At 61.2% G+C, this 25,696-nt stretch overlaps 2 protein-coding genes across 3 annotated transcripts in view; both read left to right on the forward strand.

Moving 5' to 3' along the window:
- Positions 1–676: 676 nt before the first annotated feature.
- Adamts10 (ADAM metallopeptidase with thrombospondin type 1 motif, 10) lies at positions 677–17,955 on the forward strand (the record flags this gene model as incomplete). The annotated part of the gene is given in 25 exon segments (XM_005413109.2): positions 677–780; positions 1,888–2,074; positions 2,290–2,636; positions 3,608–3,764; positions 5,417–5,634; positions 7,087–7,170; positions 7,249–7,394; positions 7,765–7,808; positions 7,928–8,033; positions 8,117–8,263; positions 8,369–8,510; positions 11,415–11,522; positions 11,720–11,865; positions 11,950–12,013; positions 12,805–12,907; positions 13,145–13,278; positions 13,359–13,482; positions 14,576–14,656; positions 14,733–14,896; positions 14,997–15,123; positions 15,210–15,339; positions 15,715–15,919; positions 16,072–16,248; positions 16,322–16,481; positions 17,322–17,955. Coding segments are annotated over 24 exon segments (3,312 nt in total). The 3' UTR covers positions 17,432–17,955.
- A 1,911-nt stretch (positions 17,956–19,866) lies between these two features.
- The window catches only part of Myo1f (myosin IF), a 36,086-nt gene continuing 30,256 nt past the window's right edge, over positions 19,867–25,696 (forward strand). For both annotated transcript variants that reach the window (XM_005413110.2, XM_013509136.1), the window contains exon 1: positions 19,867–19,977. In XM_005413110.2, the coding sequence (XP_005413167.1) occupies positions 19,975–19,977 (3 nt within the window). In that variant the 5' untranslated portion in view covers positions 19,867–19,974. The remainder of the gene's footprint in view (positions 19,978–25,696) is intronic.

Raw genomic sequence — 25,696 nt, forward strand, 5'->3', positions numbered from 1 at the left:
GGACCCGCGCCCGCCAGGCCTTTGTCTGCGCTGGGCTGGGGCTGCCTCCCTCCCCACTGCCCGGCCAGATGTGCCCAGAGGAGGCCGCAGGCGCTCGGGCCTCTGCCTGGCCGCCCAGGACCGCGGCCTCCGCGGGGGGGATGGGCTGCCGGGTGGCCCGGCCCGGCCCGGCCTGGACGGTCCCTCCAGGATCCCCGGGATGGGCCCGAGCCGGAGTTTGCTGCCGGCCGTTTGGGAGAGACTTTCCTCCTCCAGCTCCCCTCTCCCGGGCTGGCGGCCTCCCTCCTGCCTCCTGGAGGCGGCCGTGGGGAGATGGCCGGGCCTGGTCCACGCGCGCCCAGCCATGGTCACTTACACGCCACACTGCGCACACACAGTCCTGCCCACCACGGGGTGGGTCCCTTCCGGATCTGTCACCCACCAGGCTCCCAGATAGGGATGCCCTGCCTCAGCCCCGGCCCTCATCTTCTCCCCCGGACTGGCTGACCCTTACGCCCCCGCCCGTGCCCTGGGCTCTGTCATACTCCCCCCTGCCCCTGCCGCGCCCCTGGCGGACACCTGCGCGCCCCCTGCACGCCCGCGCCTGCCGGTGCTGCCCTAACCTCCAGACGGCTCAGAGCTAAAGGCCAGCCCGTTTCCTCTGCCTTGTCCCCCTCCCCACCCCGGAACCGTGCAGAGGAGGGCACTGCCGCCCAGGGGGCCCCGCGCCGCGAGCAGCAGAGGGAAGGACCCTCACACGCGTGTGTTCAACACCGCACCGCGAACAGAAGCCCCCGAAAGGTATTTCCAAACAAAACTACCAGTTCATAAACGTTAGCCGAGCCGAACAGGACTGTGGGGTCTCCAGGTGTCTGTGACTGAGCTCCCTGTCGCTGGAGGGATCCAAGCGGAAGTGGGGGAGGTGGACTCTCCATCAGCATCTTGGAGAAATCCTGGCTTCTCTCCCTGTCGGCCCAACTGCCCTGTTTGGGGATCAACTCTCAGACTTGGCCGGGCTGCAAAGAAAACAAGACAGTGTGTGATTAAGGGGGACCTTGCGACGCGAAGGCGGGGGAGGGGGCCTGGCACAGGCTGGTGGCCCCGAGTGGTGTCTGCGGCAGGCCGGCCTGGGGCAGAGGCCTGAGAAACGGAGACCTGCCCGGCAGGCCTGGGGCCTCGGGAGGCAGAATCGGACAGCAGACGCAGGACGAGGAGCCGGCGCGGACGTGGGTGGACAGGCCCGGGCGTGGGGTTTGCAGCCCAGCTGGTGGGGTGCCGGGTGCCGCCGCCCGCTGCGGAGGATCCCAAGGCAGGGCCCAGGACGCGGGGTGGGTGGCTGCGCAGCAGCCTGGGCCCCTTATCTGCGCACCCTCCCCTGGCCCCTGGCCCGTCCCCTCCCCCGTTGGCTTCCACATCCTTCCAACCTCTGCTCACGGTGGGCCCCTGGGCCCCTGGTTTCCCTCGAGAAGCATCCCCATCAGCTGCTCCCTTGCCTCTCCTTCTGCCCACCGGGGACTCCGGGAGCGGCCAGGCCTGCATCCACCTCAGGAGCAGCAGCTGTCCCCGTCCCCGTCCCCAGCCCAGCCCCAGCCCCGCCAAGTCATCACCCAGTGAATGAACCTGGGTCCCCCGCTGTCCGGCCTCGATCCCAGGCAGTCAGCACCCCTGACCTCTGAAAGGAGCGTGAAGGAACGAAACACGGGCCGGGCCCTGCCTGTCGTCTGTGGGTATAGGACGCCGGGGACAAGGAGCCTGTGGCTCTGCGGGCGGAAGAAGTCTGGGCCACCCTGGGGCTGGGCGGAAGGGGCCGCGTGTCCCCCGGTCCAGAGAGGGGCTCTGCGTGGGCTGCGCTGGGCCGCCGGGCCGCTGGGCCGGGGCTTCTCCCTGAGCCGGGTCTCTCCCTCCCAGGAGCCCCGTGATGCTGGCCAGGCTGTGAACAGGGGAGGCAGCACTGCAGGGGCTGCCGGCAGCCGGGGCTGGGGAGAGACATGTGGGCACGTAGCCCCTATGGCTCCCGCCTGCCAGATCCTCCGATGGGCCCTCGCCCTGGGGCTGGGCCTCACCTTCAAGGTCGCGCATGCCTTCCGATCTCAAGGTAGGAGCCCGTCCGGCCGTGGGTGGATGGCGGCCGGAGGGAGTGAGAAGTTAAGGGGCCCGTTGAGTGCCGGGGAAGAGTTGCCCGCGGGCCAGCATGGGGAGTCACGGGTGGCAGGGCCTGTGGGGATGGAAGGCGGAGGGCGGCGGCACCTCCTGCCAGGACCCAGGTGTCAGGCAAAGCCAGGGCCCCCCGGCCTCCGCTCTTCCCCACAGATGAGTTCCTGTCCAGCCTGGAAAGCTATGAGATCGCCTTCCCCACCCGCGTGGACCACAATGGGGCCCTGCTGGCCTTCTCGCCGCCAGCCCCCCGCAGGCAGCGCCGGGGCACGGGAGTCGCGGCCGAGTCCCACCTCTTCTACAAAGTGGCTGCTCCCAGCACCCACTTCCTGCTGAATCTGACCCGCAGCCCCCGTCTCCTGGCGGGCCACGTCTCCGTGGAGTACTGGACGCGCGAGGGCCTGGCCTGGCAGAGGGCTGCCCGGGCCCACTGCCTCTATGCCGGGCACCTGCAGGGCCAGGCGGGCAGTTCACACGTAGCCATCAGCACCTGCGGCGGCCTGGTGAGCCGAGGGTTCTGGGAGGTGGGGTGGAAAAGCCGGCACTCTGGGGAGCGTGGGAGGAACGTGTCTACAGACAGGTCAGGGAAGGAATTAGAATGGATCTTGTTAAAGCATCGTGAGCTGATCGGTGCTTTGGGGATGCAGCTAAAGCAGTACTTGGAGGAAAAGGTGGTAGAGGAAAAGATTGAAAATAAATAAGCTGAACATCCGTCCCAACAAGTAAGCAAACGGTGCCGGGCATGTAGCTCAGTGGTAGAGTGTTTGCCTAGCATGCACAAGGACCTGAGTTCAATCCCCCATACCACCACCAAGAAAGAAGGAAGGAAGGAAGGGAGAAAGAAGGAAAAAGAAAGACAGACAAAGAATAAGGAAGGATAAACGCAGAGGCTCCTTGAGACCAGAATGCTGAGTAAACAGATGTGCAGGCCTGAGTATCACATGACTTCTCTTCCACCAGACACCCAGAAGATCACAGGAGCGAGGGAGGTAGACCTTTTGCAAATAGGAAGGAGAGTTAGAGCTGGGGGCAGGGGAGAGGGACAAAGTTAGAAGGACGCGAGTGCAGTACATATCCTCACTGAGTCCCCTGATGAGTGTACTCTGCGTATCACAGATAGACACGAAGGGAAGAAGGAAGCTAGGCAGGGAGGTAGGGGTAGGGGCGCACACCTGCCATCCCAGCACTCTGGGAGGCTGAGGCGGGAGGATCGCAGGTTCCAGCCCGGCCTGGGCTACCCAGTGATTTACCAAGATCCTGTGTCAGTAAAAACTGCGCAAGGGCCGGGAATGTAGCTCAGTTCCAGGGCCTTGGGCTCATCCCTACTGCAAAAGAAAAGGGAAGGGCAGAGAGGAGGAAGGGAAGCTAGAAAAGGAATAGCAAAATGAACGCAGTGTGACAGAAGAAAGGAAAGATGGAAATGGGGTCAGAGGGTTCCGAGAAGCGCGACCTGACGCGAGCTCTCCGTCCCCAGCACGGCCTGATCGTGGCCGACGAGGAGGAGTACCTGATCGAGCCCCTGCGCGGCGGGCCCAAGAGCCCCCGGGGCCCGGAGGAAAGCGGCCCTCATGTGGTGTACAAGCGCTCCTCTCTCCGCCACCCCCACCTGGACACGGCCTGCGGGGTGCGAGGTACCTGTGTGCCCAGGCAGGGGCCGCTGGACACCCTCCTTCCCCTGAGGCGGGGCGGGCAGTGGTGTCTCCCTGAGGACAGTCACGAGGCAGGCAGGGAAAGGCGAAATCTTGGGGAAAAAGTCACAGCCGTGCGGTTTGGGGTCAGCGTCCGTGTGCACGCAGTGGGGCAGCAGGGATGTGTACGGTGGGGCAGCGCGGCCGTGAAGAAGCAGAAGCATCCATCGCTGCCGTGGTCAGTCGGCTCAGCAGTGAGTGAAAGCCAGACTTGCATCTGGGCGTAGAGCCATTGCTTCTGTAGGATTAGGGTCGCATCACACAGCCGAGCTGCAGAGAAACTCCAAACAGTTGTGCAGTCAGGCCGGGCATGGTGGCACACACCTGTAATCCCAGCACTCGGGAGGCTGAGGCAGGAGGATCACTGCGAGTTTGAGACCAGCCTGGGCTTCAAAGTGAGCTCAGCGCCAGCCTGGGCCACATAGCAAGACACTGTCTTAAAAAAAAAAAAAAGGAGGGCTCAGGTGTTGTGCAACCGGGACAGTTTTTGAGCATCAGACATTTGGGGACTGGTGGACTGGGAAAACCCTGATATCTGAATATTTGCCACTGTGATCAACTGTGCAGTTAGAAAACAGATTGATGTTTGGTGGAAAGGTACAGACCTTGAAATAATCGTAATACACAGCCAGGCATGGTGGCTCATGTCTGTAATCCCAGCACTCAGGAGGCTGAAGCAGGAGGATCACCAGGAGTTTGAGGCCAACCTGGGCTACCTAGTGAGTTCCAGGGCAGCTTGACTTGCATAACGAGACCCTGTCTCAAAAAAAAAAAAAAAGAAAGAAAAAGTTGTCCGTCTGGCTGTGGTATAGTCAGGCAGTTGGGTTGTTCTGCAGCTAGGTCACTGGGCGGGGAATCGACTGCAGAATTGCCGTTTGTAAACCAGCTAATTGTAGGATCGCACGGGCCAGACAGTGAGATGGGCTGCTCCACACCCGCACATTTGGGCAGTGGCGTGTCGAGCTTTGTACAATCACGGCAGCCACAGAGGGACACTGGGCAGCCGTGGAGCCGGCAGTTTAGCAGTGGGACAGGTGTAGGTGTACTCTTTTGGATCCCGGGGCACCAGCCCGGTCTGGTTGATGAGTAGACGGATAGGCCCATATGGGGCAGCTGGGGTGTTGCACCAGACAGGAGGAAAGTCAGGTCTTTATTCAGCCCAAGTTAGAGAGGGAGACAGACATATCTGTGTTGACCCACGCATTCAAGTCATAATAATACTATAGGGTACATCGTAGCATAAGAGGTGTCTCACTGCCGGGACTGACAGACCATCGAGTCATTGGACATTAAGATCAGGCCACAGCTAGGCATGCTGTAACCCAGTACTCTAGGAGGCTGAAGCAGGAGGATTGCAAGTTTGAGCCCAGCCTGAGCAACGTAGCACCTTAGGGAGACTCTTCTCTCCACATAAAACAGGCTGGGGACGTAGCTCTGTGAGAAGGCCCCGGGTTCGATTTCCAGTACTGCAAAGGAAAAATCAGGTAGAAAAATGAGCAGAAATTGGCCAACCTGCCGGGCACAGGGACAGCCAGGGAGTCAGGGGTGCAGCAGGCTGTTGGGGGGGGTCTTGACTGCTCTCCTGGGTCCCTCAGACGAGAAGCCGTGGAAAGGCCGGCCGTGGTGGCTGCGCACCCTGAAGCCGCCGCCCGCCCGGCCGCTGGGGAATGAGACGGAGCGCGGGCAGCTGGGCCTGAAGCGCTCTGTCAGCCGGGAGCGCTACGTGGAGACCCTGGTGGTGGCAGACAAGATGATGGTGGCCTACCACGGGCGCCGGGACGTGGAGCAGTACGTGCTGGCCATCATGAACATTGTAAGTGCCTCCTCCTTCCTGCACACGGAGCCCTGAGGACCCGAAGAAGTCGGGGAAAGGGTGTCAGCATCCCACCCCTTATCCCTGGCCAGGGGTCAGGGAAATCAAATAGAAAAAGGCCAGAGCAAAAAAAGGGCTACACATATCCCAGAGTGAGCAGAGGCAGAACTTCAGTCCCAGCTCTGCGCCTCTTTTTCAGTGAGTCCTTGCACAGAGCATCAGCCTTCTGCCTTGGTTTGCCCACCTGTGCAATGGGGAGAACAGTGATACTGACTTCATTGGCAGTGCACTCAGTGATAGAACCATATGTGTGTTTGCTTTCTGAACAAAGCAAACGTGCGCCAGGGATGGTGGTTCACAGCTGTCCCTGCAGCAGTCGACAAGGCTGAGGCAGGAGGCTCTAAAGTTCAAGCCTAGCCTGGGCAATTTAGCAACTTAGATGCTGTCTAAAAATAAAGTAAAACTGGCTGGGGATGTACCACCATGGGAAGGTCCTGGGTTTAATCCCCATCCTGGAGAAAAAAATACACCAGTGAGCAGAGGGTAAGGGTTGGTGGGAGGACAGCCAGGCAGAGCATGGCACCCGGGAAATCGGTGAATGGTGGAGGTTTCTCGCTGAAGGAAAAGAGAAGACAGAACCTTTGGCAGAGAGATCAGTGACCCACGTATGACCTGACATCGTCCGTCACACCACTGCTCTGCCCAGCCCTGCCTGGTTCCCTGGCTGTCAGTTTCCTAAAACCTGCCAGCACTCGGGGAGTTTCCATACGGGACAGTGACACACACAGACCTGCACAGCCTGGTCTCCGTCACCCACGCCCGTTGATCCCCTGCGCCACTGCCTGCCTCCCCTGGGCACCGTCTCCACTCTCCCGCCCCACAGTTCCAGTTCAGGCGTGGATGTTTACACTGGTACCCTGAGCTCGCGGTGGAGCAGGGCCGCAGGGGTACAGGGCCCTGAAGGCAGTGGGACCGCTGGAGACAGCAGAGCCTGAGCCAGGGCTGGAAGAAGGAGGAAGGAACACACTGGTCGGCAGCCCAGCTTGGAATCCGACCTGTGGCCCCACCAGCCATGTCTCCACAGATCAGTTTTTTCATCTGTAAAGTTAAAATAGGAAACTGGGCGTGGTGGTGCACACCTGTAATCCCAGCACTCTGGGAGGCTGAGGCAGGACGATCACAAATTCTAATCCAGGCTGAGCAATTCAGTGACTTAGACCCTGCGTCAGAATACAAAAAGACTTGGGATGTAGCTCAGTGCAGAGGCCCTGGGTTCAGTCCCCAGTACATTAAAAAAAAATAGTTAAATAGTGCCTACTTGGGAAATGCTGTACGTCTACGACACAGAATACGGTAGGTGCTTAATTACAGCAAGCGCTGTGTTGCTTCCGCTCCTTGTTTCCCACTGGGGCTTCTCTTAAGACTCGGTCTCTCTTGTTTCTTGGAGGTCAGGTTGCCAAACTTTTCCAGGACTCCAGTCTGGGAAGCATCGTCAACATCCTCGTGACCCGACTCATCCTGCTCACGGAGGACCAGGTGCGGGGCGGGCGGGGGCAGCCCTTCCTGCTGGCGCGGGGTGGCGGACGCCGCGCGCCTCACTCACTGTGTCCCCAGCCCACCCTGGAGGTCACTCACCATGCTGGCAAGTCCCTCGACAGCTTCTGCAAGTGGCAGAAATCCATCGTGAGCCACAGTGGGCACGGGAACGCCATTCCGGAGAACGGAGTGGCCAACCACGACACGGCGGTGCTCATCACGCGGTGAGGGGCCCGGGACCCGCAGAGGGGGCCCGAGGAGGCGGTCCCGCCTGTCTGCTGGGGGTCGGGAAAGGCTGGGGAGCTTGTGCCGTCCCCGAGGGAGCCAGCAGTGGAGAGAGACGGCGGACACCCGAGGATGGGGGGCAGGGGCGTCGGCCTCTCGGGGCTGCTGTGCTTCTTTGCGCGCGGTCAGTCACTCACACGGCGCCTTGCGTCCCCAAGGCCAGGGATGGGCTCCCCCCGGGACACAGCGTGAGGCTTCGGGTGGGAGGAGGAGCGCCACCCCGGGAGGACCCGACCCCAGAGCCGGGCACCGTGGCATCGGAGGGCCAGGGGGGCGGCCCGTACCTCAGTGTTTCCTCTCCCTTCGCAGCTATGACATCTGCATCTATAAGAACAAGCCCTGCGGCACCCTAGGTACCGAGTTCCCTGCTCCCGGCCCCTCTGGTCCCGGGGTGGCCCTGCCCCCGGGGTGTGGCCCTGGAGGCCAGGAGGGACCCGCGTCCCAGCCCGCCCCGTGCGCGCCCGCTTCCCAGGCCTGGCCCCCGTGGGCGGCATGTGCGAGCGGGAGAGGAGCTGCAGCATCAACGAGGACATCGGCCTGGCCACGGCGTTCACCATCGCCCACGAGATCGGGCACACGTGAGGCTGGGTCGCGGGCGGGGGGTGACGGGAGGAGCCTGCGGGTCCCTCGGTGCCCAGCAGAGCCGACACCCCGCCCCCAGGTTCGGCATGAACCACGACGGCGTGGGGAACAGCTGCGGAGCCCGCGGCCAGGACCCCGCGAAGCTCATGGCCGCCCACATCACCATGAAGACCAACCCGTTCGTGTGGTCGTCCTGCAGCCGGGACTACATCACCAGCTTTCTGGAGTGAGGAGGGGTCGCAGGCACGGGGACGCTGCGCCGCATAGCCGGGTGTCCCCCAGCTCCTGGCCTGACAGTGGATTTTTTTTTCCCCTCTCCCTCTCTCTGCAGCTCGGGGCTGGGGCTCTGCCTGAACAACCGGCCTCCGAGACAGGACTTCGTGTACCCCACAGTGGCGCCTGGCCAGGCCTACGACGCGGATGAGCAGTGCCGCTTCCAGCATGGAGTCAAATCGCGTCAGTGTAAATACGGGGTAGAGAGAGCCTTCCTGCTTTCCTTCCTGGGAGGGTACGGGGCCACGGGGTGGGGGGCTCCGTGGGGGGCACCAGGGAAGTTGCGGGGGTGTCCCCATGGAGAGCTGGAGGGCAGTGGTGTGTAGAGTGTGCAGATGTCCCAAGCAAGCCAAGGGAGACTGGGGACGAGAAGGAGATGCCCCGTTCCTCCAGACCCCCGCTCGGAGCCCTGAGCTTGGGGGGCACCTTGCTTTCAGCACATGAGGCCACCTGCAGGCCGCAGCAAGACTGAGTGTCTCAAGACTGGGGTGGTTCTTTTTTTTTTTTTTTGGTATTTTTGAGACAGGGTCTTGCTGTGCAGTTCAGGCTGGCCTTGAACTCACTTTGTAGCCCAGGTTGGCCTTAAACTCACAACGATCCTCCTGCCTCAGCCTCCTGAGTGCTGGGATTACAGGCGTGCGCCACCATGCCCGGTTGGGGTGGTTCTTAACTAAACACCCAGACTGGGTGGAAAGTTTCCCTGGGGTGGGTGATCTACATCACCTGGCAAAGCAACAGACAGCACCTTCCAGGGACGCCCCATTTTCCCCCCACCCCCACCAGCGGGGTTCTGCGGTCTCCTGGCCCTGGTCAGTCCTCGGCTGGGCAGGCTCTGGACTCCTCTCCGCTCCTCACTCTGTCCTGAGGTTCAGACCCCTGAAAGCCCCCTCTGTGCATCACGTGGGCTGGCCAGAAGGGGTGCCCCACCCCCAGCTCCCCCCCACAGGAAGCTGGGGACTGCTGCCTTCCCAGAGCGCAGTCAGGGTTGCCCTCTCCTCTGTTGCCCGCCCCCCATTCCTTACCCACACTCCCTGGCTCCCCTCAGCCTCGGTCCTGCAGCCCCAACCCAGCTCCGACCCTCCAAAGCCCCAGGACAAACCATCAGGTTGCATAGCCACGTTCCAGCTAAGGCCGACCTGGCAGAGTCCCCCGCTTCGTCCCACTGCAAGACAAGGAGTCCAGTCCTGGCCTGCGCATGTGTGTGTGTGTGTGTGTGTGTGTGTGTGTGTGTGTGTGTGTGTGAGATTGACACTCTGCCCCCTCTGCCCCCTGACTTGGCAGATAAGCACAGTGCACTCAAATGAATTCTAAGGAATTCTGAGACTACCCTTGAACCCCCTCTGCGTCCTGGTACCCTAACTGACCATGCCTGATACATACTGAGCACATACTATGTGCTAAGCACGTGATCAGCATCACCTCATTGAAACCCTGACAACCCTGTAATCCCCGAGCCACAGGCAAACGGCTGGGGCCACATTTGCAAGCATGCAGAACTGAGAGCTGAACCCCGGCCTCTGACCGCGAAGTTTTACACAGGGTGGCGGGAGAACTGTCCGCAGTCAGGCATGGGCGGACTCGCTGTGTGTTGACTGGAACCTGCCTTTTTATTTTTGAGAAAACAACTCCCTGGCCGTGTTGGCGAACAGCAATACTGACTATGTGGAAGTATGTTCGTATATGTGCAGAGCTCGGCCTGGGGCCTGATCCAGGGGCAGCTGTATTCATGGTCACCCAAGTTATGCAAGCTCTTTAGCATCTACTCTGTCACAAGGCAGGTACTAGGCTGCCCATCTTGCAGATGAGGAAACTGAGCCCCAGTCGGTGGTAAAGCTGCAGTCTCCCATAGCAGCCTGGAGCATACTCAGTTCTAGTTAAGGGTGTTAGAAGTGGGGTTGGGTCTGGGCCGCCATGATGGTTTTAGAAGTGGCCGAGGGAAACCAGAAAATCAGTTGAATATTTAACCAGTAGTGTACTCCATTCAGGAGCAGAAGGCAGGGGCTGTGGGGAAGGTTGGAGACTCACATCTGAGCACAACTCCCAGAAGCCTCAAGTTTGTGCAGGTGTGTCTGGCCGACCCCAGACGCCCGCTTCCTCCAGCCATTGGTCAGTCCGATCCCAGTCTTCAAAGCCTGGAAGGGTTCTGCTCCCAGAGGGTCCCGGAAGGACCTGTACCTCTCAGAAGGAGAAGCTGGGGCAGATTAGGCTGAGGACACAAGACTTAGCGTGAACTTAGTGTGTCTTTCACAGGAATAGTAGCCTGGACCAAAGGGTCAGAATGACTTTCTGGAGCTGGTCCAGCTCCCTGCCGAGGACTGGCTCTGCCCTAAAGCCTGGGACAGCTCAGGCAGGGTTCAGGCCGGAAGGTTTTGCTGATTTTTCTACTAGAGGAGGAGCAGGAATGGCCCAGAGACCCAGCCTGGTGCTGCTTCAAAGCAACGGAGGCTTCTCCGGTGTAGCTGGGGAGACAGAACCAGCAATTTGAAACAAAAAGTGCAGGCGAGATTCAGCCTGAGTCACCTCCCAGCCGTGATTGCTCAGAAACACTGTTTTCTCCCGGGATGTTTTTACTGGACCCAAAGAGGAAGCGAGAATCCTTCCTGTCCCTTCCCGAGCAGGTCTCATTTCCTTCTGGAAACATGCAAGGCATCGGGGCCTGAACCGTAGGGTCAGTAGCTCCGCATGTGGGCAGCTTGGGGACAGACCCCGGCTCAACAAAAAGGGCAAAGGATGCTCCGTGTGAAGGCTCTGGGTTGAATCCCCAATCTCTCTCTCTCTGACACACACACCATCCTGGTTAGGTGCCAGCAGCCCCTTAGGAGCAGTGTGACCTCCAGCCAGGGAACGCACCTGTCCGAGCCTTAGTGCTCTTGTAAAAGAGCGGAGAAGATAAGGCTCGAGGGGTTCAAGGCACCCGTAGGTGTTCTTCACCCATCGCTGGCACAAAAACCGTCCCAGGCCCCGTCTCCCAAGGGACTCGCTGGCACCTAGCAAGGCGCAGGTGCCGGCTCCCGGCTCTCAGTGAGCAGGACGCCTGGTCCTCCCAAGCCAGGCGGGCTGCCCGGGGGAGGCAGGCCGAGCCTGAGCGGCGCGTGGGCCCACAGGAGGTCTGCAGCGAGCTCTGGTGCCTGAGCAAGAGCAACCGGTGCATCACCAACAGCATCCCGGCGGCCGAGGGCACGCTGTGCCAGACGCACACCATCGACAAGGGGGTGAGCGGCCCCGCCCTCTACCTGCGGCTCCCGCGCCCTCCTTGACGTGCGGCGTTGGCTCCGCCCCCTACGCTTAGGCCACGCCTCCGGCCGCGTGCCGCCGTCTGCACCCCTGCGCACCCCCTGGAGGGAGGGGACGGGGTCCTGACCCGCCAGCTCCCGGCAGAGCCGACTCGCCTCTCCTCCTCTCCCCGCAGTGGTGCTACAAGCGGGTTTGCGTCCCCTTCGGCTCGAGGCCAGAAGGCGTGGACGGGGGCTGGGGCCCCTGGACCCCGTGGGGCGACTGCAGCCGGACGTGCGGCGGCGGCGTGTCCTCGTCCAGCCGCCACTGCGACAGCCCCAGGTGGGTCCTCAGACCCCGCCCGCGAGAGCCGGCCCGGGCCCGATCGGCCCCCCATCTGGTTCCTGTCTCCCCCGCCTCTTCCAGGCCGACCATCGGGGGCAAGTACTGTCTGGGGGAGAGACGGCGACACCGGTCCTGTAACACGCAAGTGAGTTCCCGGGCGTGGCTCTCCTGTCAGCTCCCGCGGGACCGCGGCCCCTGTGCCGATCTCTCCTGACACCTGTGGTGTTGGGGACCCGCCGCGGCGTCCGCTGACCCCCCACTGCCCCTTCCCCTCCCGGGCATCTCTGGCCCCTCCTACTCTGCCTCTTCTCCCAGGCTGCAGACTTTCTCCTCCCGCCCCCAAAATAATTTCTCGGCTCTCACACCGCCCTCGAAGTACCACCCAGGGGGTCCCATCCCTTTCTAGCCCAGCGTCTGCCCTGTGGCATCCCCCGAGGCTTGGCTGCGCTCCCTGGCGCCACACCCAGGGCCATGCTGCTGTGGCCACCCGTGGCTACACCCCTACGGCGACGGCTGTGGCTGTTTTGCTTCTTGCGTGCGTATCTGTGTGCCCTATGTCGGTTCTGGGCTTGCACGAATGTTAAACACACACCCTGCGAGCGGAGCCGGGAGCTCCCGGAGGAAGGGCGCTGCAGAGCCTGCAGGTGTCAGGGGCCTTCCCCGCTGCCCACCTGCGGCCACTCACATCCTCGGCACAGACCCGCCCCTGGCACTCAGGACAAGCCCAACCCCTGATGCATCCTCCACCTTCTCCAGAAAGCTCCTGGGCCGCAGTGAGAGTCCAGGCGCTGTCCCTACTCCCTCGCACCTCTAATGAGTCACCTGGTCCCCTTCTAAGACGCACTGGGATGCCCAGCGCAAGCCGCCGTGCAGTCTCACCTGGACGTCGCAGCCTGTACGCCCCGTACCTCTCCCTGACGTCCTCCCCTCCCCCAGGACTGTCCCCCGGGCTCCCAGGACTTCCGAGAGGTGCAGTGCTCTGAATTTGACAGCGTCCCTTTCCGTGGAAAGTTCTACTCGTGGAAGGCGTACCGAGGGGGTGAGTGGGGAGCCAAGGGGCGCCCCAAAGCAGGTGGCTATGTGCAGCATCCTGGGGTCCCCTTGCCGGAGGAATCGGGTTGCTGGGGTACGGCCCAGTGGGGCCTTGCCCGGACGTGGGGACCCCACCCTTGTGCTCAGCCTGCTGGTGCTGCTGGGTCTGTCCCTCCAGCCTCACCTCCCCAGGGAGGGCAGAGGGAGCCCGGGGTGCCTGGCTCTGATGGGGCTGTGCCCCCAGGGGGCGTGAAGGCCTGCTCGCTCACCTGCTTAGCTGAGGGCTTCAACTTCTACACCGAGAGGGCGGCAGCCGTGGTGGACGGGACGCCCTGCCGCCCAGACACGGTGGACATTTGTGTCAGCGGCGAGTGCAAGGTACGGGGCCCTGGGGAGGAGGAAGGCAGCGGGGTGCACAGGAGGCGAGGGTGGCTCAGGCTCCGCCACCCTCCGTGCAGCACGTGGGCTGTGACCGCGTCCTGGGCTCCGACCTGCGGGAGGACAAGTGCAGGGTGTGCGGCGGGGACGGCAGCGCCTGCGAGACCATCGAGGGGGTCTTCAGCCCCGCCCTGGTGGGGGCCGGTGAGCGCCCCCCACTTCCCCCCCCACTCCCCACTACGCTCAGAGCCTGGGGCCGGGGCTGGGCCCCCTGACAGTAGCCAAGATTAATAACAGACTGCAGGGGCCCTGTGGCATCTGAGCTAGAGTGGAGGTTTGAGTGTCAGGGACCCCAAAAGTCCTGAGGGCACAAGAATGCCCCAGAGCAGGAGGGGGAGGGGGCCAGAAGCGTCAGGAGCTGGAAGCACTGGGGTATGGGACCCTCAGCAGGGACTGTTTACGGACAGGCTGCAGAATGTGGGTTTCACCCCCCAGACATCCCGTTGGGGTCCTTAAGGGGCAGCCTGCCAGCTGGTGTCAAGAGCGAGATTAGGGCGGGGTGAGGAGGGTCCCCAGGGACCTCCTGGGGACCGCTGGGTGGGCGGTAGGCTGTCCCCAAAATGGAGACATGGGAAGAGACACTAGTGCATTGAGAACAGGAAGTGGGGTTCTTAGGCTTGGGGACCTCTGACACCAGCCCCTGAGGTTCTGTAGAGCCAGCTGACATTTTGGGGGAGTAGGAGGTTCAGCATGACAGGATGCAGAAACCCGGAAACGGGAGGGTGTTGCTTACAGAACCCAGCTTGTGGGGCACTGGGGGGTCCAGCCGTGAGAGCCAGGTCTCTTGGGGGACACAGGCAGGCAAAGGTAGAGGGCTCCCGGATCCCACTAGACACTATAATGCCACTTTTCGGCCCCTGCCCAGCCCGACTCGTCAGAGGTGACGTACGGAGAGGTTACGGGGGAGGTCACGGAGGCAGGTGAGCTTAGCACATCCGAGGCCCTGGGTTCCATCTCCAGCGCTGCAAAAGCAAAAACAAAAACAAGCCACCTCAGCCCAGCAACTTCCTGGCTGTAAAACCCAGGCACAGTGCAGGCTCCTTTGAGCCTCAGTTTTGTCATCTGTAAAATGGGTGTGGTGACACACGTCCTCACCAGGTCCAGACAGGGTCACAGTGGGACGGCCCTGCAAGCACACAGAGCCCAGCAGTGGTCGGCTGAGGTCACCAAGGACAGAAGGTGCAGGGGAGGCGGGCAGGGGCAGCCGAGCGGCTGACGTCTGCGCTCTGCTGTCCAGGATACGAGGATGTCGTGTGGATCCCCAAAGGCTCTGTGCACATTTTCATCCAGGACCTGAACCTGTCCCTCAGTCACCTGGGTAAGCAGAGGTAGGTGGTGAGGACCTAGGGGACGTGGGGGACGTGTCAGCATCTGACCTCTGTGTTGTCCCCCAGCCCTGAAGGGGGACCAGGAGTCCCTGCTGCTGGAGGGACTGCCCGGGACCCCCCAACCTCACCGCCTGCCGCTGGCCGGGACCACCTTTCACCTGCGACAGGGGCCAAACCGGACGCAGAGCCTGGAAGCCCTGGGACCCATCAATGCATCTCTCATTGTCATGGTAACGGCAGGACCGGGGGCAAGACGCAGGAGAGCCTTAGCCCCCTTCGAGGGTGGAGGCTCCGTGAGACCCCACCGCTGGCTGCCCCCCACGCCCCCAGGTGCTGGCCCGGACAGAGCTGCCTGCCCTGCGCTACCGCTTCAACGCGCCCATCGCCCGGGACACGCTGCCGCCCTACTCCTGGCACTACACGCCCTGGACCAAGTGCTCGGCTCAGTGTGCCGGCGGTGAGGCCGGGGAGCTGGGGCACGGAGCGCCCTGGCCGAGGCCCCCTGGGCCCGGCCGGCGCTGAGCGGCCCTCTCCCCTCCCCAGGCAGCCAGGTGCAGGTGGTGGAGTGCCGCAACCAGCTGGACAGCTCCGCCGTGGCCCCCCATTACTGCAGCGCCCACAGCAAACTGCCCAAGAGGCAGCGCGCCTGCAACACGGACCCTTGCCCGCCCGAGTGAGTGCCCGGCGGGACGTGGGCTGCAGGGGAGGGTGGCGCCCGCCCCCCGGTCCTGAGCACTGGCCAGGAGGGTGTGGAAGCCGGGTCAGTGCAGGCTGGGGTGAGAGCGGTCCCAGGGCTGTATGGTCAGCGTCATGTGGTCCCCCAGGTGAGGTCAAAGCTGGAGGATTCTCCGTCGTGGGTTCTCCAGCTGGGGCTCGGGGTAATGAGGCTCCAGACGCCAAGGGACCCCTGCAGGCAGAGCAGCCTGCCTGGCGCAGCTTTCCGAAAGACGCTGGTTTGGGAGGGTGGAGGAGACTGGTACCGCAGGCGCCGGGTTCGAGTCCCCTGGCCTGCTGGTGGCTCACACCTCCGCTCCCTCCATGCCCACAGCTGGGTAGTCGGCAACTGGTCCCGCTGCAGCCGCAGCTGTGACGCGGGCGTGCGCAGCCGCTCGGTCGTGTGCCAGCGCCGCGTATCGGAGGCCGAGGAGAAGGCGCTGGACGACAGTGCCTGCCCGCAGCCGCGCCCGCCGGTGCTGGAGGCCTGCCACGGCCCGGCCTGCCCTCCCGAGTGGGCGGCCCTGGACTGGTCTGAGGTCAGCGCCCCTTCATCGCTGCCCCAACCCACTGAGCGGGGGGGCGCGGGCACAGGACGGCCCGCCAGCCCTAAGGGCCCACAGCGCACCTCCCCGCCCACTGGGCCTGCACCCACGCCCCCCACTGAGCGTGAGCCGCCCCTCACTTGCAGTGCACCCCCAGCTGCGGGCCAGGCCTCCGCCACCGCGTGGTCCTTTGCAAGAGCGCAGACCACCGGGCCACCCTGCCCGCTGCACACTGCCCGCCCGCGGCCAAGCCTCCGGCCACCATGCGCTGCAACCTGCGCCGCTGCCCTCCGGCGCGCTGGGTGGCCAGCGAGTGGGGCGAGGTAGGTGGGCGCGCCCACGGGGACCCGGGCGGGGACAAGTGACGGAGCCGCGGCTGAGCTCAGCTCCCCACAGTGCTCCGTGCAGTGTGGCCTGGGCCAGCAGCAGCGCGCCGTGCACTGCACCAGCCACACGGGGCAGCCGTCGCGCGAGTGCACCGAGGCCCTGCGGCCGCCCGCCACGCAGCAGTGCGAGGCCAAGTGTGACAGCACGCCGCCCGGGGACGGCCCCGAAGGTAGGAGGCCGGGCCGGGGCTGCTGACGCGCCGGGCCCGTGATTCTGTCAGGTGCTTTGGGAAATGCCAGTCGCAGCCCCAGCCTCTGTCCCGTAAGTGCCCCTTCTTCCGGTCAGTGGCCCGATGTGGGGGAGGGGACAAATCTCCCCCTCCCCCCGCCAGCAGAGTTTCTTTTGTTTGTTTTGTTTTGTTTTCGGTACCAGGAATTGAACTCACGACCTCGCGCTTGCCAGGCAGGCTCTGTGCCGCTGAGCTAAATCCCCAGCTCTTGTTTTGTTTTTGTTTGTTTGTTTGTTTTTTCCGGTACCGGGAATCGAACTCACGACCTCGCCCTTGCCAGGCAGGGGCTGTGCCGCTGAGCTAAATCCCCAGGCCCAGCAGTATTTCTTTTTATTAGCTAGTTACGCGGCTGGGATTGAACCCGGGGCCTTCACACTGAGCCACACCCCCAGCCCTTTTAAATGTTATTTTGAGATCGAGTCTAAGGCGTTGCCCAGGCTGGCCTAGAACTTGCCAGCCTCCTGCCTCAGCCTCCCAGAGTACTGGTATTTACAGGTGTGCACCACTACGCCAGGATGGTACTCGGTTTATTAAAAAGAGAAACTTGGGAGCTTTGTCGCCCCAGAGGAATAGGCTGTCCTGGGTGCTATCAGAGGACCGCTGAATAGCAAGTGCTTTTCTTGTTAAGAATGTGTGGGAGTGCGGCCCAGAGCCTGCACTCTTCTCCAAGAGCCTAACAACATAGTTACTACCATAAGACCCTTTCAGGTAGGCACCCTGGCTGGGAGGGCTGCTGAGACCCGATTTCCCCTCTTTTTCCCTCCCCGCTCCTCCCCGCAGAATGCAAGGATGTGAACAAGGTTGCCTACTGCCCCCTGGTGCTCAAATTTCAGTTCTGCAGCCGGTCCTACTTCCGCCAGATGTGCTGCAAGACCTGCCAGGGCCGCTAGGGGGCACGCGGTACCCGGAGCCGTTGCTGCGCGCAGGCTAAAGCGGACCCCGCCCAAAGGGCCTGGGCGGGAGCTGAGATGCAAATGCCAGTTATTTATTGGGGACCCCTGCAGGGCCCCTGGCTGGGGGTGGAGAGGGGCTGGCGCACCCGGGGGCCCTCTTTAGCTTCGCACCCAGTACATAGACCCCCTCCAGGATGGGTCTGGGGACGACGGCTATTGGCCCGGGGCCCCTCGCGCCCACCCTTAGGGAGTCTCCAGCAGCCCCCCACCGTTTGATTGGAATCTACTGTGAAGAGTGGGGTGGGGAGGGGCCTGCCGCCCACTCCTAGCGGGGGGAGGGGCCGCGTCTGCGATGGGGGAGGGGGCTGAGCACCACCTCCTGACACCCCGACCTCTGCCCAGCCTGCCCCAGGGGGACCCCAACATCCAGGCCACCCTGATCATGGTGCTACACGCCCTGCCCTGGGGCCCACACACCCCTCGCGAGGAAGCCCTACATCAATAAAGCCCTGTCTCGTGTAGCTTCGCGCGTTCCGCTGGTGTGTGTGTCCTCGTGCCGCGCCCGGTCCCTCGCGGCTCATCCGCCGGGGCCTTCAGGGGACTTGTGCCGGCGCAGATGGGAACTCAGGCGTTTTAGGACAAGAGGAGAGCTGCTCGCAGAGGTCTCCAAAACTCCGATGCCCCCTCCCAGCAAGGTGGGGCTCCCCTGCCTGTTGGTTCACATTTCTGAGGAGTTTTCTAGTTTTTACGGTTTATTAGTGATTGTGTAGCGCATAATGATTGCACGGACAGGGAGTCGGCAATGTGCCTACAACACACCTTAGATCTTCCCCTTCCCGTCCTTTCCTCCTGCTCCCTCCACCTCTTGAGGCCCTTCCCATCTATGAAAGGTCTGTCTGCCTCCCATTTCCGACCATCTGTCTTTTGTGTTTTTTTTTTGTTTTTTTTTTTGTTTTTTTGGAGGGGGGAGGTTTCCGGTACCGGGAATCAAACTCACAACCTCGCACTTGCTAGGCAGGCGCTGTGCCACTGAGCTAAATCCCCAGCCCCCTCATCTGTCTTTTGCTCTCTCCCTGAGTTATTTATACTTCGGGGTTCTCGTATAAAAGGAACCATGCGATACTCAAGCCTGTGTGTCTGGTGTATCTCACCCAACGTTGTGGTCTCAGGATGCATCCATTTTCCGACAAATGACTCACGTGTATTCTTCACGGCAGCGTAGTGCTCCGTGGTGTGTACATACATTTTCTTCGTCCGTCCCTCTGTCGATGGAGTGTACATACATTTTCTTCGTCCGTCCCTCTGTCGGTGGACGTAGAGGCTGCTCCCAGGATTTAGCAGATGTGAGTTGTGCCGCTGTAAACGTGAGTGTGCATGATCACCATAATACGATGTGTTTAACTCTTTCGGGAGATGCACCTGAAAGAGGAACAGCTGTGCTGAGTGGAATTTCTAGTTCCAGCTTTTTGGGGGAATCCCCGCGTTGATTTCCATAGTGATTTTACTAATTTGCGTTCCTCCCAACACACCCCTCCCAGACTTACACAATTCAGCAAACTTGCTTAAGAAATTCGAGACAGGCTCCTCCCCAGCAGTGACCACAAGGAGGCGCTACGTCTTCAAAATCTCCAGGAGGGTGCGCCTGCGCAGGACATCCCGGTCCCCAGGCCAGGACCAGTGATGGGCGGGAACGCAGAGCCCTGGCAGGCCCTCCCAGGACGGTGCTGCCACAAACACCTCCTCCACGGATGCCCTGACGAGGTGACAACCTCCGCGAAGCCATTCCCTCAAACGTCACCAGGAGACACTGTGTGGCCTGCTAATCCGCCAAAGACCAAAACGTGGGCCAGCCGGGCATGGGAGCACACGCCTACCATCCCAGCACTCTGGGAAGGCTGAGGCAGGGCAATCGCCAGGAGTTCAAAGCCAGCCTGAACTACACAGCGGAGACCCTGTCTCAAACTCCCCAGCGCCCCCCGCCCGCAAAACTGGGCTGACACCTAGCGCATCCGTGCTGAGGGTTAGAGTCGCCGCTCTGCAATCAGAAGACGGGAAACCAAGTCACGGGGAGGTGGCAGAACCGGGGGTGCTGATCCAGGGCTGACGTCCGCAGCGCTCCCTTCCTCGCTCCCTTCCTTGCTGTGGAACGGAGGAGCCTCAGCGTCCCAAGGGCTTCTGGCGGCCAGGGCAGTGGGTCCTGCAGCCCCAGTGGTGGGGCTCTTGTCCCCCAAGGGGACGGGCGGAGAAGGGGTGTCCTGGGGCCGGCCAGCGCTCTTGGCCTCCCCTTTCAGGCTCAGGGGCCCAGCAGCCCCCCAGCTCTGCACCTCCGTTGCTGGGACTCGGCTGTCTCCCCGCCCTCCCCCGGGGCCCAGCTTCCCTCCCCCGCGGCCGCGGCCACTCCCGTCAAAGGAAGTGAGAGAGGGGCTGCTGAAGAAGGAACTAGGGCCCGAGCCGCGGAGCTGCAGCAGGGTCATGCCCGCGCCGCCCCCAGGAGCCCTGTGAGGAGTGACCTGGTGCCCGGCCGGCCGCCAGCCCCCGCCATGGTGAGGCCCCCCGGGGGCTCCAGGAGTGCGGAGAGGGCCGCCCTGGGGAGGGCTGATGGGAGCACAGTGGGGGCCGTCTGGGGGCCCTCGGTGCAGCTGGGCAGCCCCCTGGGTCCCCAGCCAGGGTCCAAGCTTGCACCCGAGGGCCCCGGGGTGACCGTGGAGACCAGGCATGGAGCAGGCAGGGGCAGACGGAAGGTGGCCTGGAAGGGACCTCAGCCCTTTCCTGGGGCTCGGGGATGCCAGCTGCCCGCTCAGCTGAGACCTTCACCTCCCCGTGTGGCCTTGAGCGAGCCGCCTCCCCTCTGCGGCCTCGACTTGCAGAGATGTCCTACCTGGCAGCGAGCCTGTCTGCAAGCTGTTGGGGTTCTGGGCGGGACGCGGAGGGAGGTCCTGAGCCCACGGTGGGAGGGGGCTGCGGCCAGGCGGAGGGGCAGGACAGCGGCGGGGTGAGGTGGCTGGCTTGGCGGCAGCGGTCAGGAGGCAGCGGGTGGGGTGGCTGCGCGCCCGGCCCTGCCTCTGGTCGTGCCCTGGGCCCGGCGCCCGGGCAGTGCTGCGTGTGGGGCTCGCGGCCGGTGACAGGGAGGGCGCCGCTGCAGCGTCACGGACAGGCAAGCAAGAGAGCCTGGCCGCACAGCCCGCGCGCCTGCAGGGCACTTCGGCTTTCAGTGTGTGTCATCTGTCAGGCGGGCGCCGGCGTGTGGCTGGGACAGGGACGGCTGCAGGTTCTTAGCGGTTTCAGCAGATAGCCGAGCAGGGCGGAGGCGGGGAGGTGAAGCAGCTCGCTGATGTGAAAGAGAAGATCTTTCCGAGAGCCGGCCAAGGTGCTCTTGGAGTGAGCCGCGGACCCCTAAACCATCGGGGAGCTCTGGGCTTGGGGCTCCGGACGGGAACCTGACAGCCCAGCGCCATGCAGGGAGGCGCAGGAGCTCCGACAGGCAGGCGCAGATCAAAGGGCACAGACTCGAGTTCCTCCTCCAGAGGAAGAGCCCCAGAGACCGCGCCAAAGGCGCCGTCAAAAGTGTGCTTGGCATCAGTGAGAGAGAGAGAGAGAGAGGAAGAGAGAGAGAGAGAGAATGGATACAGAGCGAGGGGAGGGAGAGGAAAAGCAAAGAAGGAAGAAAGGGGGAAGGAAGGAGGGAAGGAAAGAGAAGGGAAAGAAAGAGGAAGAAAAGAAAAAGAAAGAAAGGAAGGAAGGAAGGAAGGAAGGAAGGAAGGAAGGAAGAAAAAGAGGGGTGTGGTGGCACACACCTGTAATCCCAGCATTTGGGAGGCTGAGGCAGGAGGATCGCTGAGTTCAAGGCCAGCCTGGGCTACAAAGTGAGTTCAAGACCAGCCTGAACTGCACATCGAGACCCTGTCTCAAAAAGACAAGAAAGATAAAAAGGAAGGAAGGAAGGAAGAAAAAGAAAAGAAAAGAAAGAAAGAAAGGCAAAAGGGGAAGGAAGGAAAAGCAAGAGACAGAAGAAAAAGAATGAGAGGGAGGTGGACCGCGAACGTCCCGCACGCAGTGCCTCTTTCCAGCGTGTGATTCTCTATTTGTGCATCTGAGTAATACGCTGACAGAGCTCCGTCCCCGCGGACCTGAACTCGCAGAGAGCACACACAGCTCATTCTTGGTTGTCGTGGAAGGGTCAGGTGGGGCGGGGCTCATCAAGTTGTTGCTGTTGGCTGTCCCGGTGGTCACTGTTGGCTTTCGCAGGTGGGTGTTGGCCGTGGTCCTCACGGGTAGCTTGGTGGCAGTGGTGGTTGTCCTTTTTTTTTTTTGGAGACTGTCTCACTCTGCAATTCAGGCCGGCCTTGCATTCACTATGTAGCCCAGGCGGGCCTTGCACTCGTAGCACTCCTCCTGTCTCAGCCTCCCGAGTGCTGGGATGACAGGCGTGCGCCACCAGGCCCGGCTCTCATGGTGGCTGTCCTGGGTGTCGACTGGTGTCTGAGGCTGGTCACTAGTGCTCAAATGTTTCCGGCTGGAAAGCTCGGAGGGGGCTGACTGGTGGGGGGTAGAACTCTGGCTGGCGACAAGCAGCTGCAGGTACTTGGAGCCGGGTGGCATCGATAGTTTCCGTTTGCTGTTGCTAGCTCATCGCTGGTTTCCGGTGATGGCGGCCATCATGGGTGGCAATTCTCTGTTGGGGTTTGGATGGGAATGGTCCATGAGTGCCGCTTCCTGGCGTTGCTATGGTAACCGACTGTGTGTGGTTGCTGATGGCAGCCTTGTTGACAGTGCTGTTCCCGTTACTGGCTGTTGTCATTATTGATGGTGCTCAGTTGTTAAGGGTTGATGGTAGCTGGGAGTGGTGGGGAACCCCATGCAACCCCAGTACAGAGAGGCTGAGGCAGGAGGGTCAGAAGTTCAAACCCAGCCTCCGCAACTCGGCGACTAAGCCAGACTCTGACTCAAACAAACAAAAAATATATTTTTTTTTGTTTGTTTTTTTGGACAGGGTTTCACTATGGAGTCTAGGCTGGCCTTGAACTTGCACTTGCAGCAATCCTCCCGCCTCAGCCTCCTGAGTGCTAGGATGACAGGCATGCGCCATCACGCCCTGACTCTGACTCAAAATTTAAAATTTTTTTTAATTTTACTTGTTTTAGTACATGTGTGCAATACATAGTTTACATTCATTTTAGGGAATAGGTACATGTACTTAACACACCTTGAATCTTTTTATTTTTTTTCCCCCTCCACCCACTCCCCCACTTCTCTCATTTTTTTGTTTTGGTACCCGGAATCGAACTCAGGACCTTGCACTTGCCAGGCAGGTGCTTGTGCCACTGAGCTATATCCCCGGCCCCCCTCATTTTCATTATTTATTATTATGATGATTATTATTTAGCTCACGTTTACAGCGCATGCTCAGGCCCGCTGTGGGGTTTAGTGCCGGTACTATGCAGGACGCATTTCGGATCCTTACTTCCCTCTCCTCTCGCCCTCGGCCTCCTGGGCTCCTTCCCATATGCAAAACATCTATCCCCTTCTTTCCTTCTATCCACCCTTTACAAAATGAAATTCAAATATGCAAGGACTAGATATGTAGCTCCGTGCAAAGGCCCTGGGCTCAATTCTCTGCATTCAAAAAAATAAGCTGTTGCTGGTGGTGAGCGACCGCAGGGAAGGCGGCTGATGGAGCTGGAGGTGTCTATTTGGTGCCGGCCCTGGAGTTCTTAGCAGTTTCTCTTTGACGTTTCAGGATGTGAGGGGTGGAGGTGGCAATTGCTTGCAGTGGAGGAGACAGGAGAGTGGCCATAGTTGTTCGGTTTTTTTGAGGTTGTTTTTTTTTGTTTTGTTTTGTCTTGTCTTGTCTTTTTGAGACAGGGTTTCACTTTGTAGCCCAGGCTGCTCTCAAACTCACAGCGATCTTCCTGCCTCAGCCTCTCGAGTGCTGGGATTACAGGCCTGTGCCACCATGCCCGGCAGCAACAGTAGTTTTTAAGATACCAACAGGAAGCAGAGAGATCACTGATGCGGCCGCTGTCCAGGGCGGGGGCCATGAGGATGGAGAGCAAAGGCGGAAAGTGAACAATTTCGGAGGAAGAATCTGCCGGGCGTGGTGGTGCGCACCTGTCATCCCAGCACGCGAGAGGCTGAGGCAGGAGGGTCGGAAGTGGGAGGCCAGCCTGGGCAACCTAGGGACTCAGTGAGACCCTGACTCAAAATAAAGGGTGGGTGGGGAGGCTCAGTGCAAAGGCCCTGAGTTCAATCCTCATTTCTGCAAAAAAGGAGGAAAAAAAATTAAAACCGTAATGGAGGAGAAGGCGGAGCCACTGGGTCAGGCACAAGCAGGTGGTTGCCCGGGAGCCCGGGGCCCAGCCCAAGGCTCTTCCCGGGGGGTGAGCCAGGAGATAAAGCCAGGGTCCTCTTGGGGAGGCCCAGCTCCAGAGAGACCAACGTGCCCGCTGTGGACGGGAAACTGGGCCCCCAAGGGAGGGGGAGACCCTGGAGCTCCAGGAGGCGGCTGCGTGTGGTGCTGGGTGTGGCCCGGGCCCCCGGCTGGGCGCGCCGAGCTCGGATCGGGGCAGGACCAGTAAGGAAGGAAGTGGCTGCCGTCCTCTGCAGTCTGGGGCTGTCACTCCGCGCTGCTGAGGAGCAGGCCGCCAGGAACACTCGGGGCGGATTGCGCAAGCCCCCTCCTGCAGGCCTTACTCCGGCCGGGAAGGCGGGCACTGGTTCCCCAGTCCTAACGGAGTCCCCCGCTGAATCTGCACGGCAGCCCCCCAGGGCTCTGGAAGCCTCACCTTCCGTGTTCAAAATGAGGAAACTGAGGCAGGCAGGTTATGCCAGCTGCTGTGAAAGCCAGAAGGGGAACAGGATTTCAACTCGGGTCACTGCCCACACCACGCCATCAGCAACCACCTTAGGTAGGCCTGGTGCCGCGCACCTACAACCCAGTGGCCCTGGGAAACTGAGGCGGGAGAATTCCAAGTTCAAACCCAGCTTGGGCAACTTAGTGAGACTGTCTCAAAATAAAAAAGTTACAAAAGAGAGCCCGGCGTGGTGATGCACGGCTGTAATCCCAGCAGTCAGGAGGCTGAAGCAGGATGATTGCCAAGAGTTCAAGGCCAGCCTAGGCTACATAGTGAGACTCCCATTGAAATAAACAACAACAAAAAAAAAAATTTGAAAGGGCCAGGGATATAGCTCAGTGCAAAGGCCTGTAGAACACACACACACACACACACACACACACACACACACACGCACAGCCACCTGACCACAACCTCCTCCTCCTCCTCCAAGGTGACAGGCCCCACTGAGGTGAGTGCTGACCCCACATGCTTCGTGCCTATTAAATGACCCTTCCCTTCCCCCAGCTTCATTTGGACATAGACTGTACTCCAAAGAGACTGTAGAGACCCACTTGAAGAGGCTGAGGCAGGAGGATCCTAAGTTCCAGCCCAGCCTGGGCAACTTAGCAACTTGAATGAGGTCCTGTCTCAAAATAAAAATAATTTTAAAAAGCCTGGGGAATGTGGCTTATGTGAAACTCTAGAGTCAGTCCTCTGTGACCAGGTGAAAGGAAAGAAGAAAGGAAGGAAGGAACGAAGGAACGAAGGAAGGAAGGAAGGAAGGAAAGAAAGGGGGGGAGGGGAAGAGGAGGGATAGACAAAGAAAGAAGGAAAGAACCTTGGCATGGTGGCACATGCCTGTAATCCCAGCACTCAGGAGGCTGAGGCAGGAGGATCCCCATGAGTTTGAGGTCAGCCTGGGCTACATAGTGAGACCCTGTCTCCAAAATAACAAGAAAAAATAAAATGAAAAGAGAAGAAAGAAAAGTAAGAAAAGAAAGAATCCTACTTCTTAGTGTGTCTCACCCCCCGGGGTTCCCACACCATGCGTGACAGACCTGCCTGCACCTGAAGTTCTGGCGCACACCCCACCTCCCCTTCCCACCCTGCACCAGGGTCCCCGTGAGTGGCTCACTGCACCTACACGTGGCACCTCGAGCTCCCCAGCGGCAGGGGCCAGGCCCATCCACCTGTCCCTGGTCTCGCCTACCTCAGTGAGCAGAAGGGGCTGGACGTGCATTTGCTGCCGCCCCAGGCTCCCTCGCCTTGGCCACAAACCGCCTCCCCTGCGCACGGCAGACACCCCCAACCCGGCTGGGACACTCACTTCGCAGAGCTAGGGAGAAGCCGCCTCCCCGTCCCGCCCCACTCCTCGCCTCGGGGTGTTTCACAAGGCCCAGCCGGTTGACTGATCCTCTGTGGTCAACTG

This window comes from Chinchilla lanigera, unplaced genomic scaffold (assembly GCF_000276665.1).
Source record: "Chinchilla lanigera isolate Chin_1 unplaced genomic scaffold, ChiLan1.0 scaffold00162, whole genome shotgun sequence".
In the NCBI taxonomy this organism is placed as follows: domain Eukaryota; kingdom Metazoa; phylum Chordata; class Mammalia; order Rodentia; family Chinchillidae; genus Chinchilla; species Chinchilla lanigera.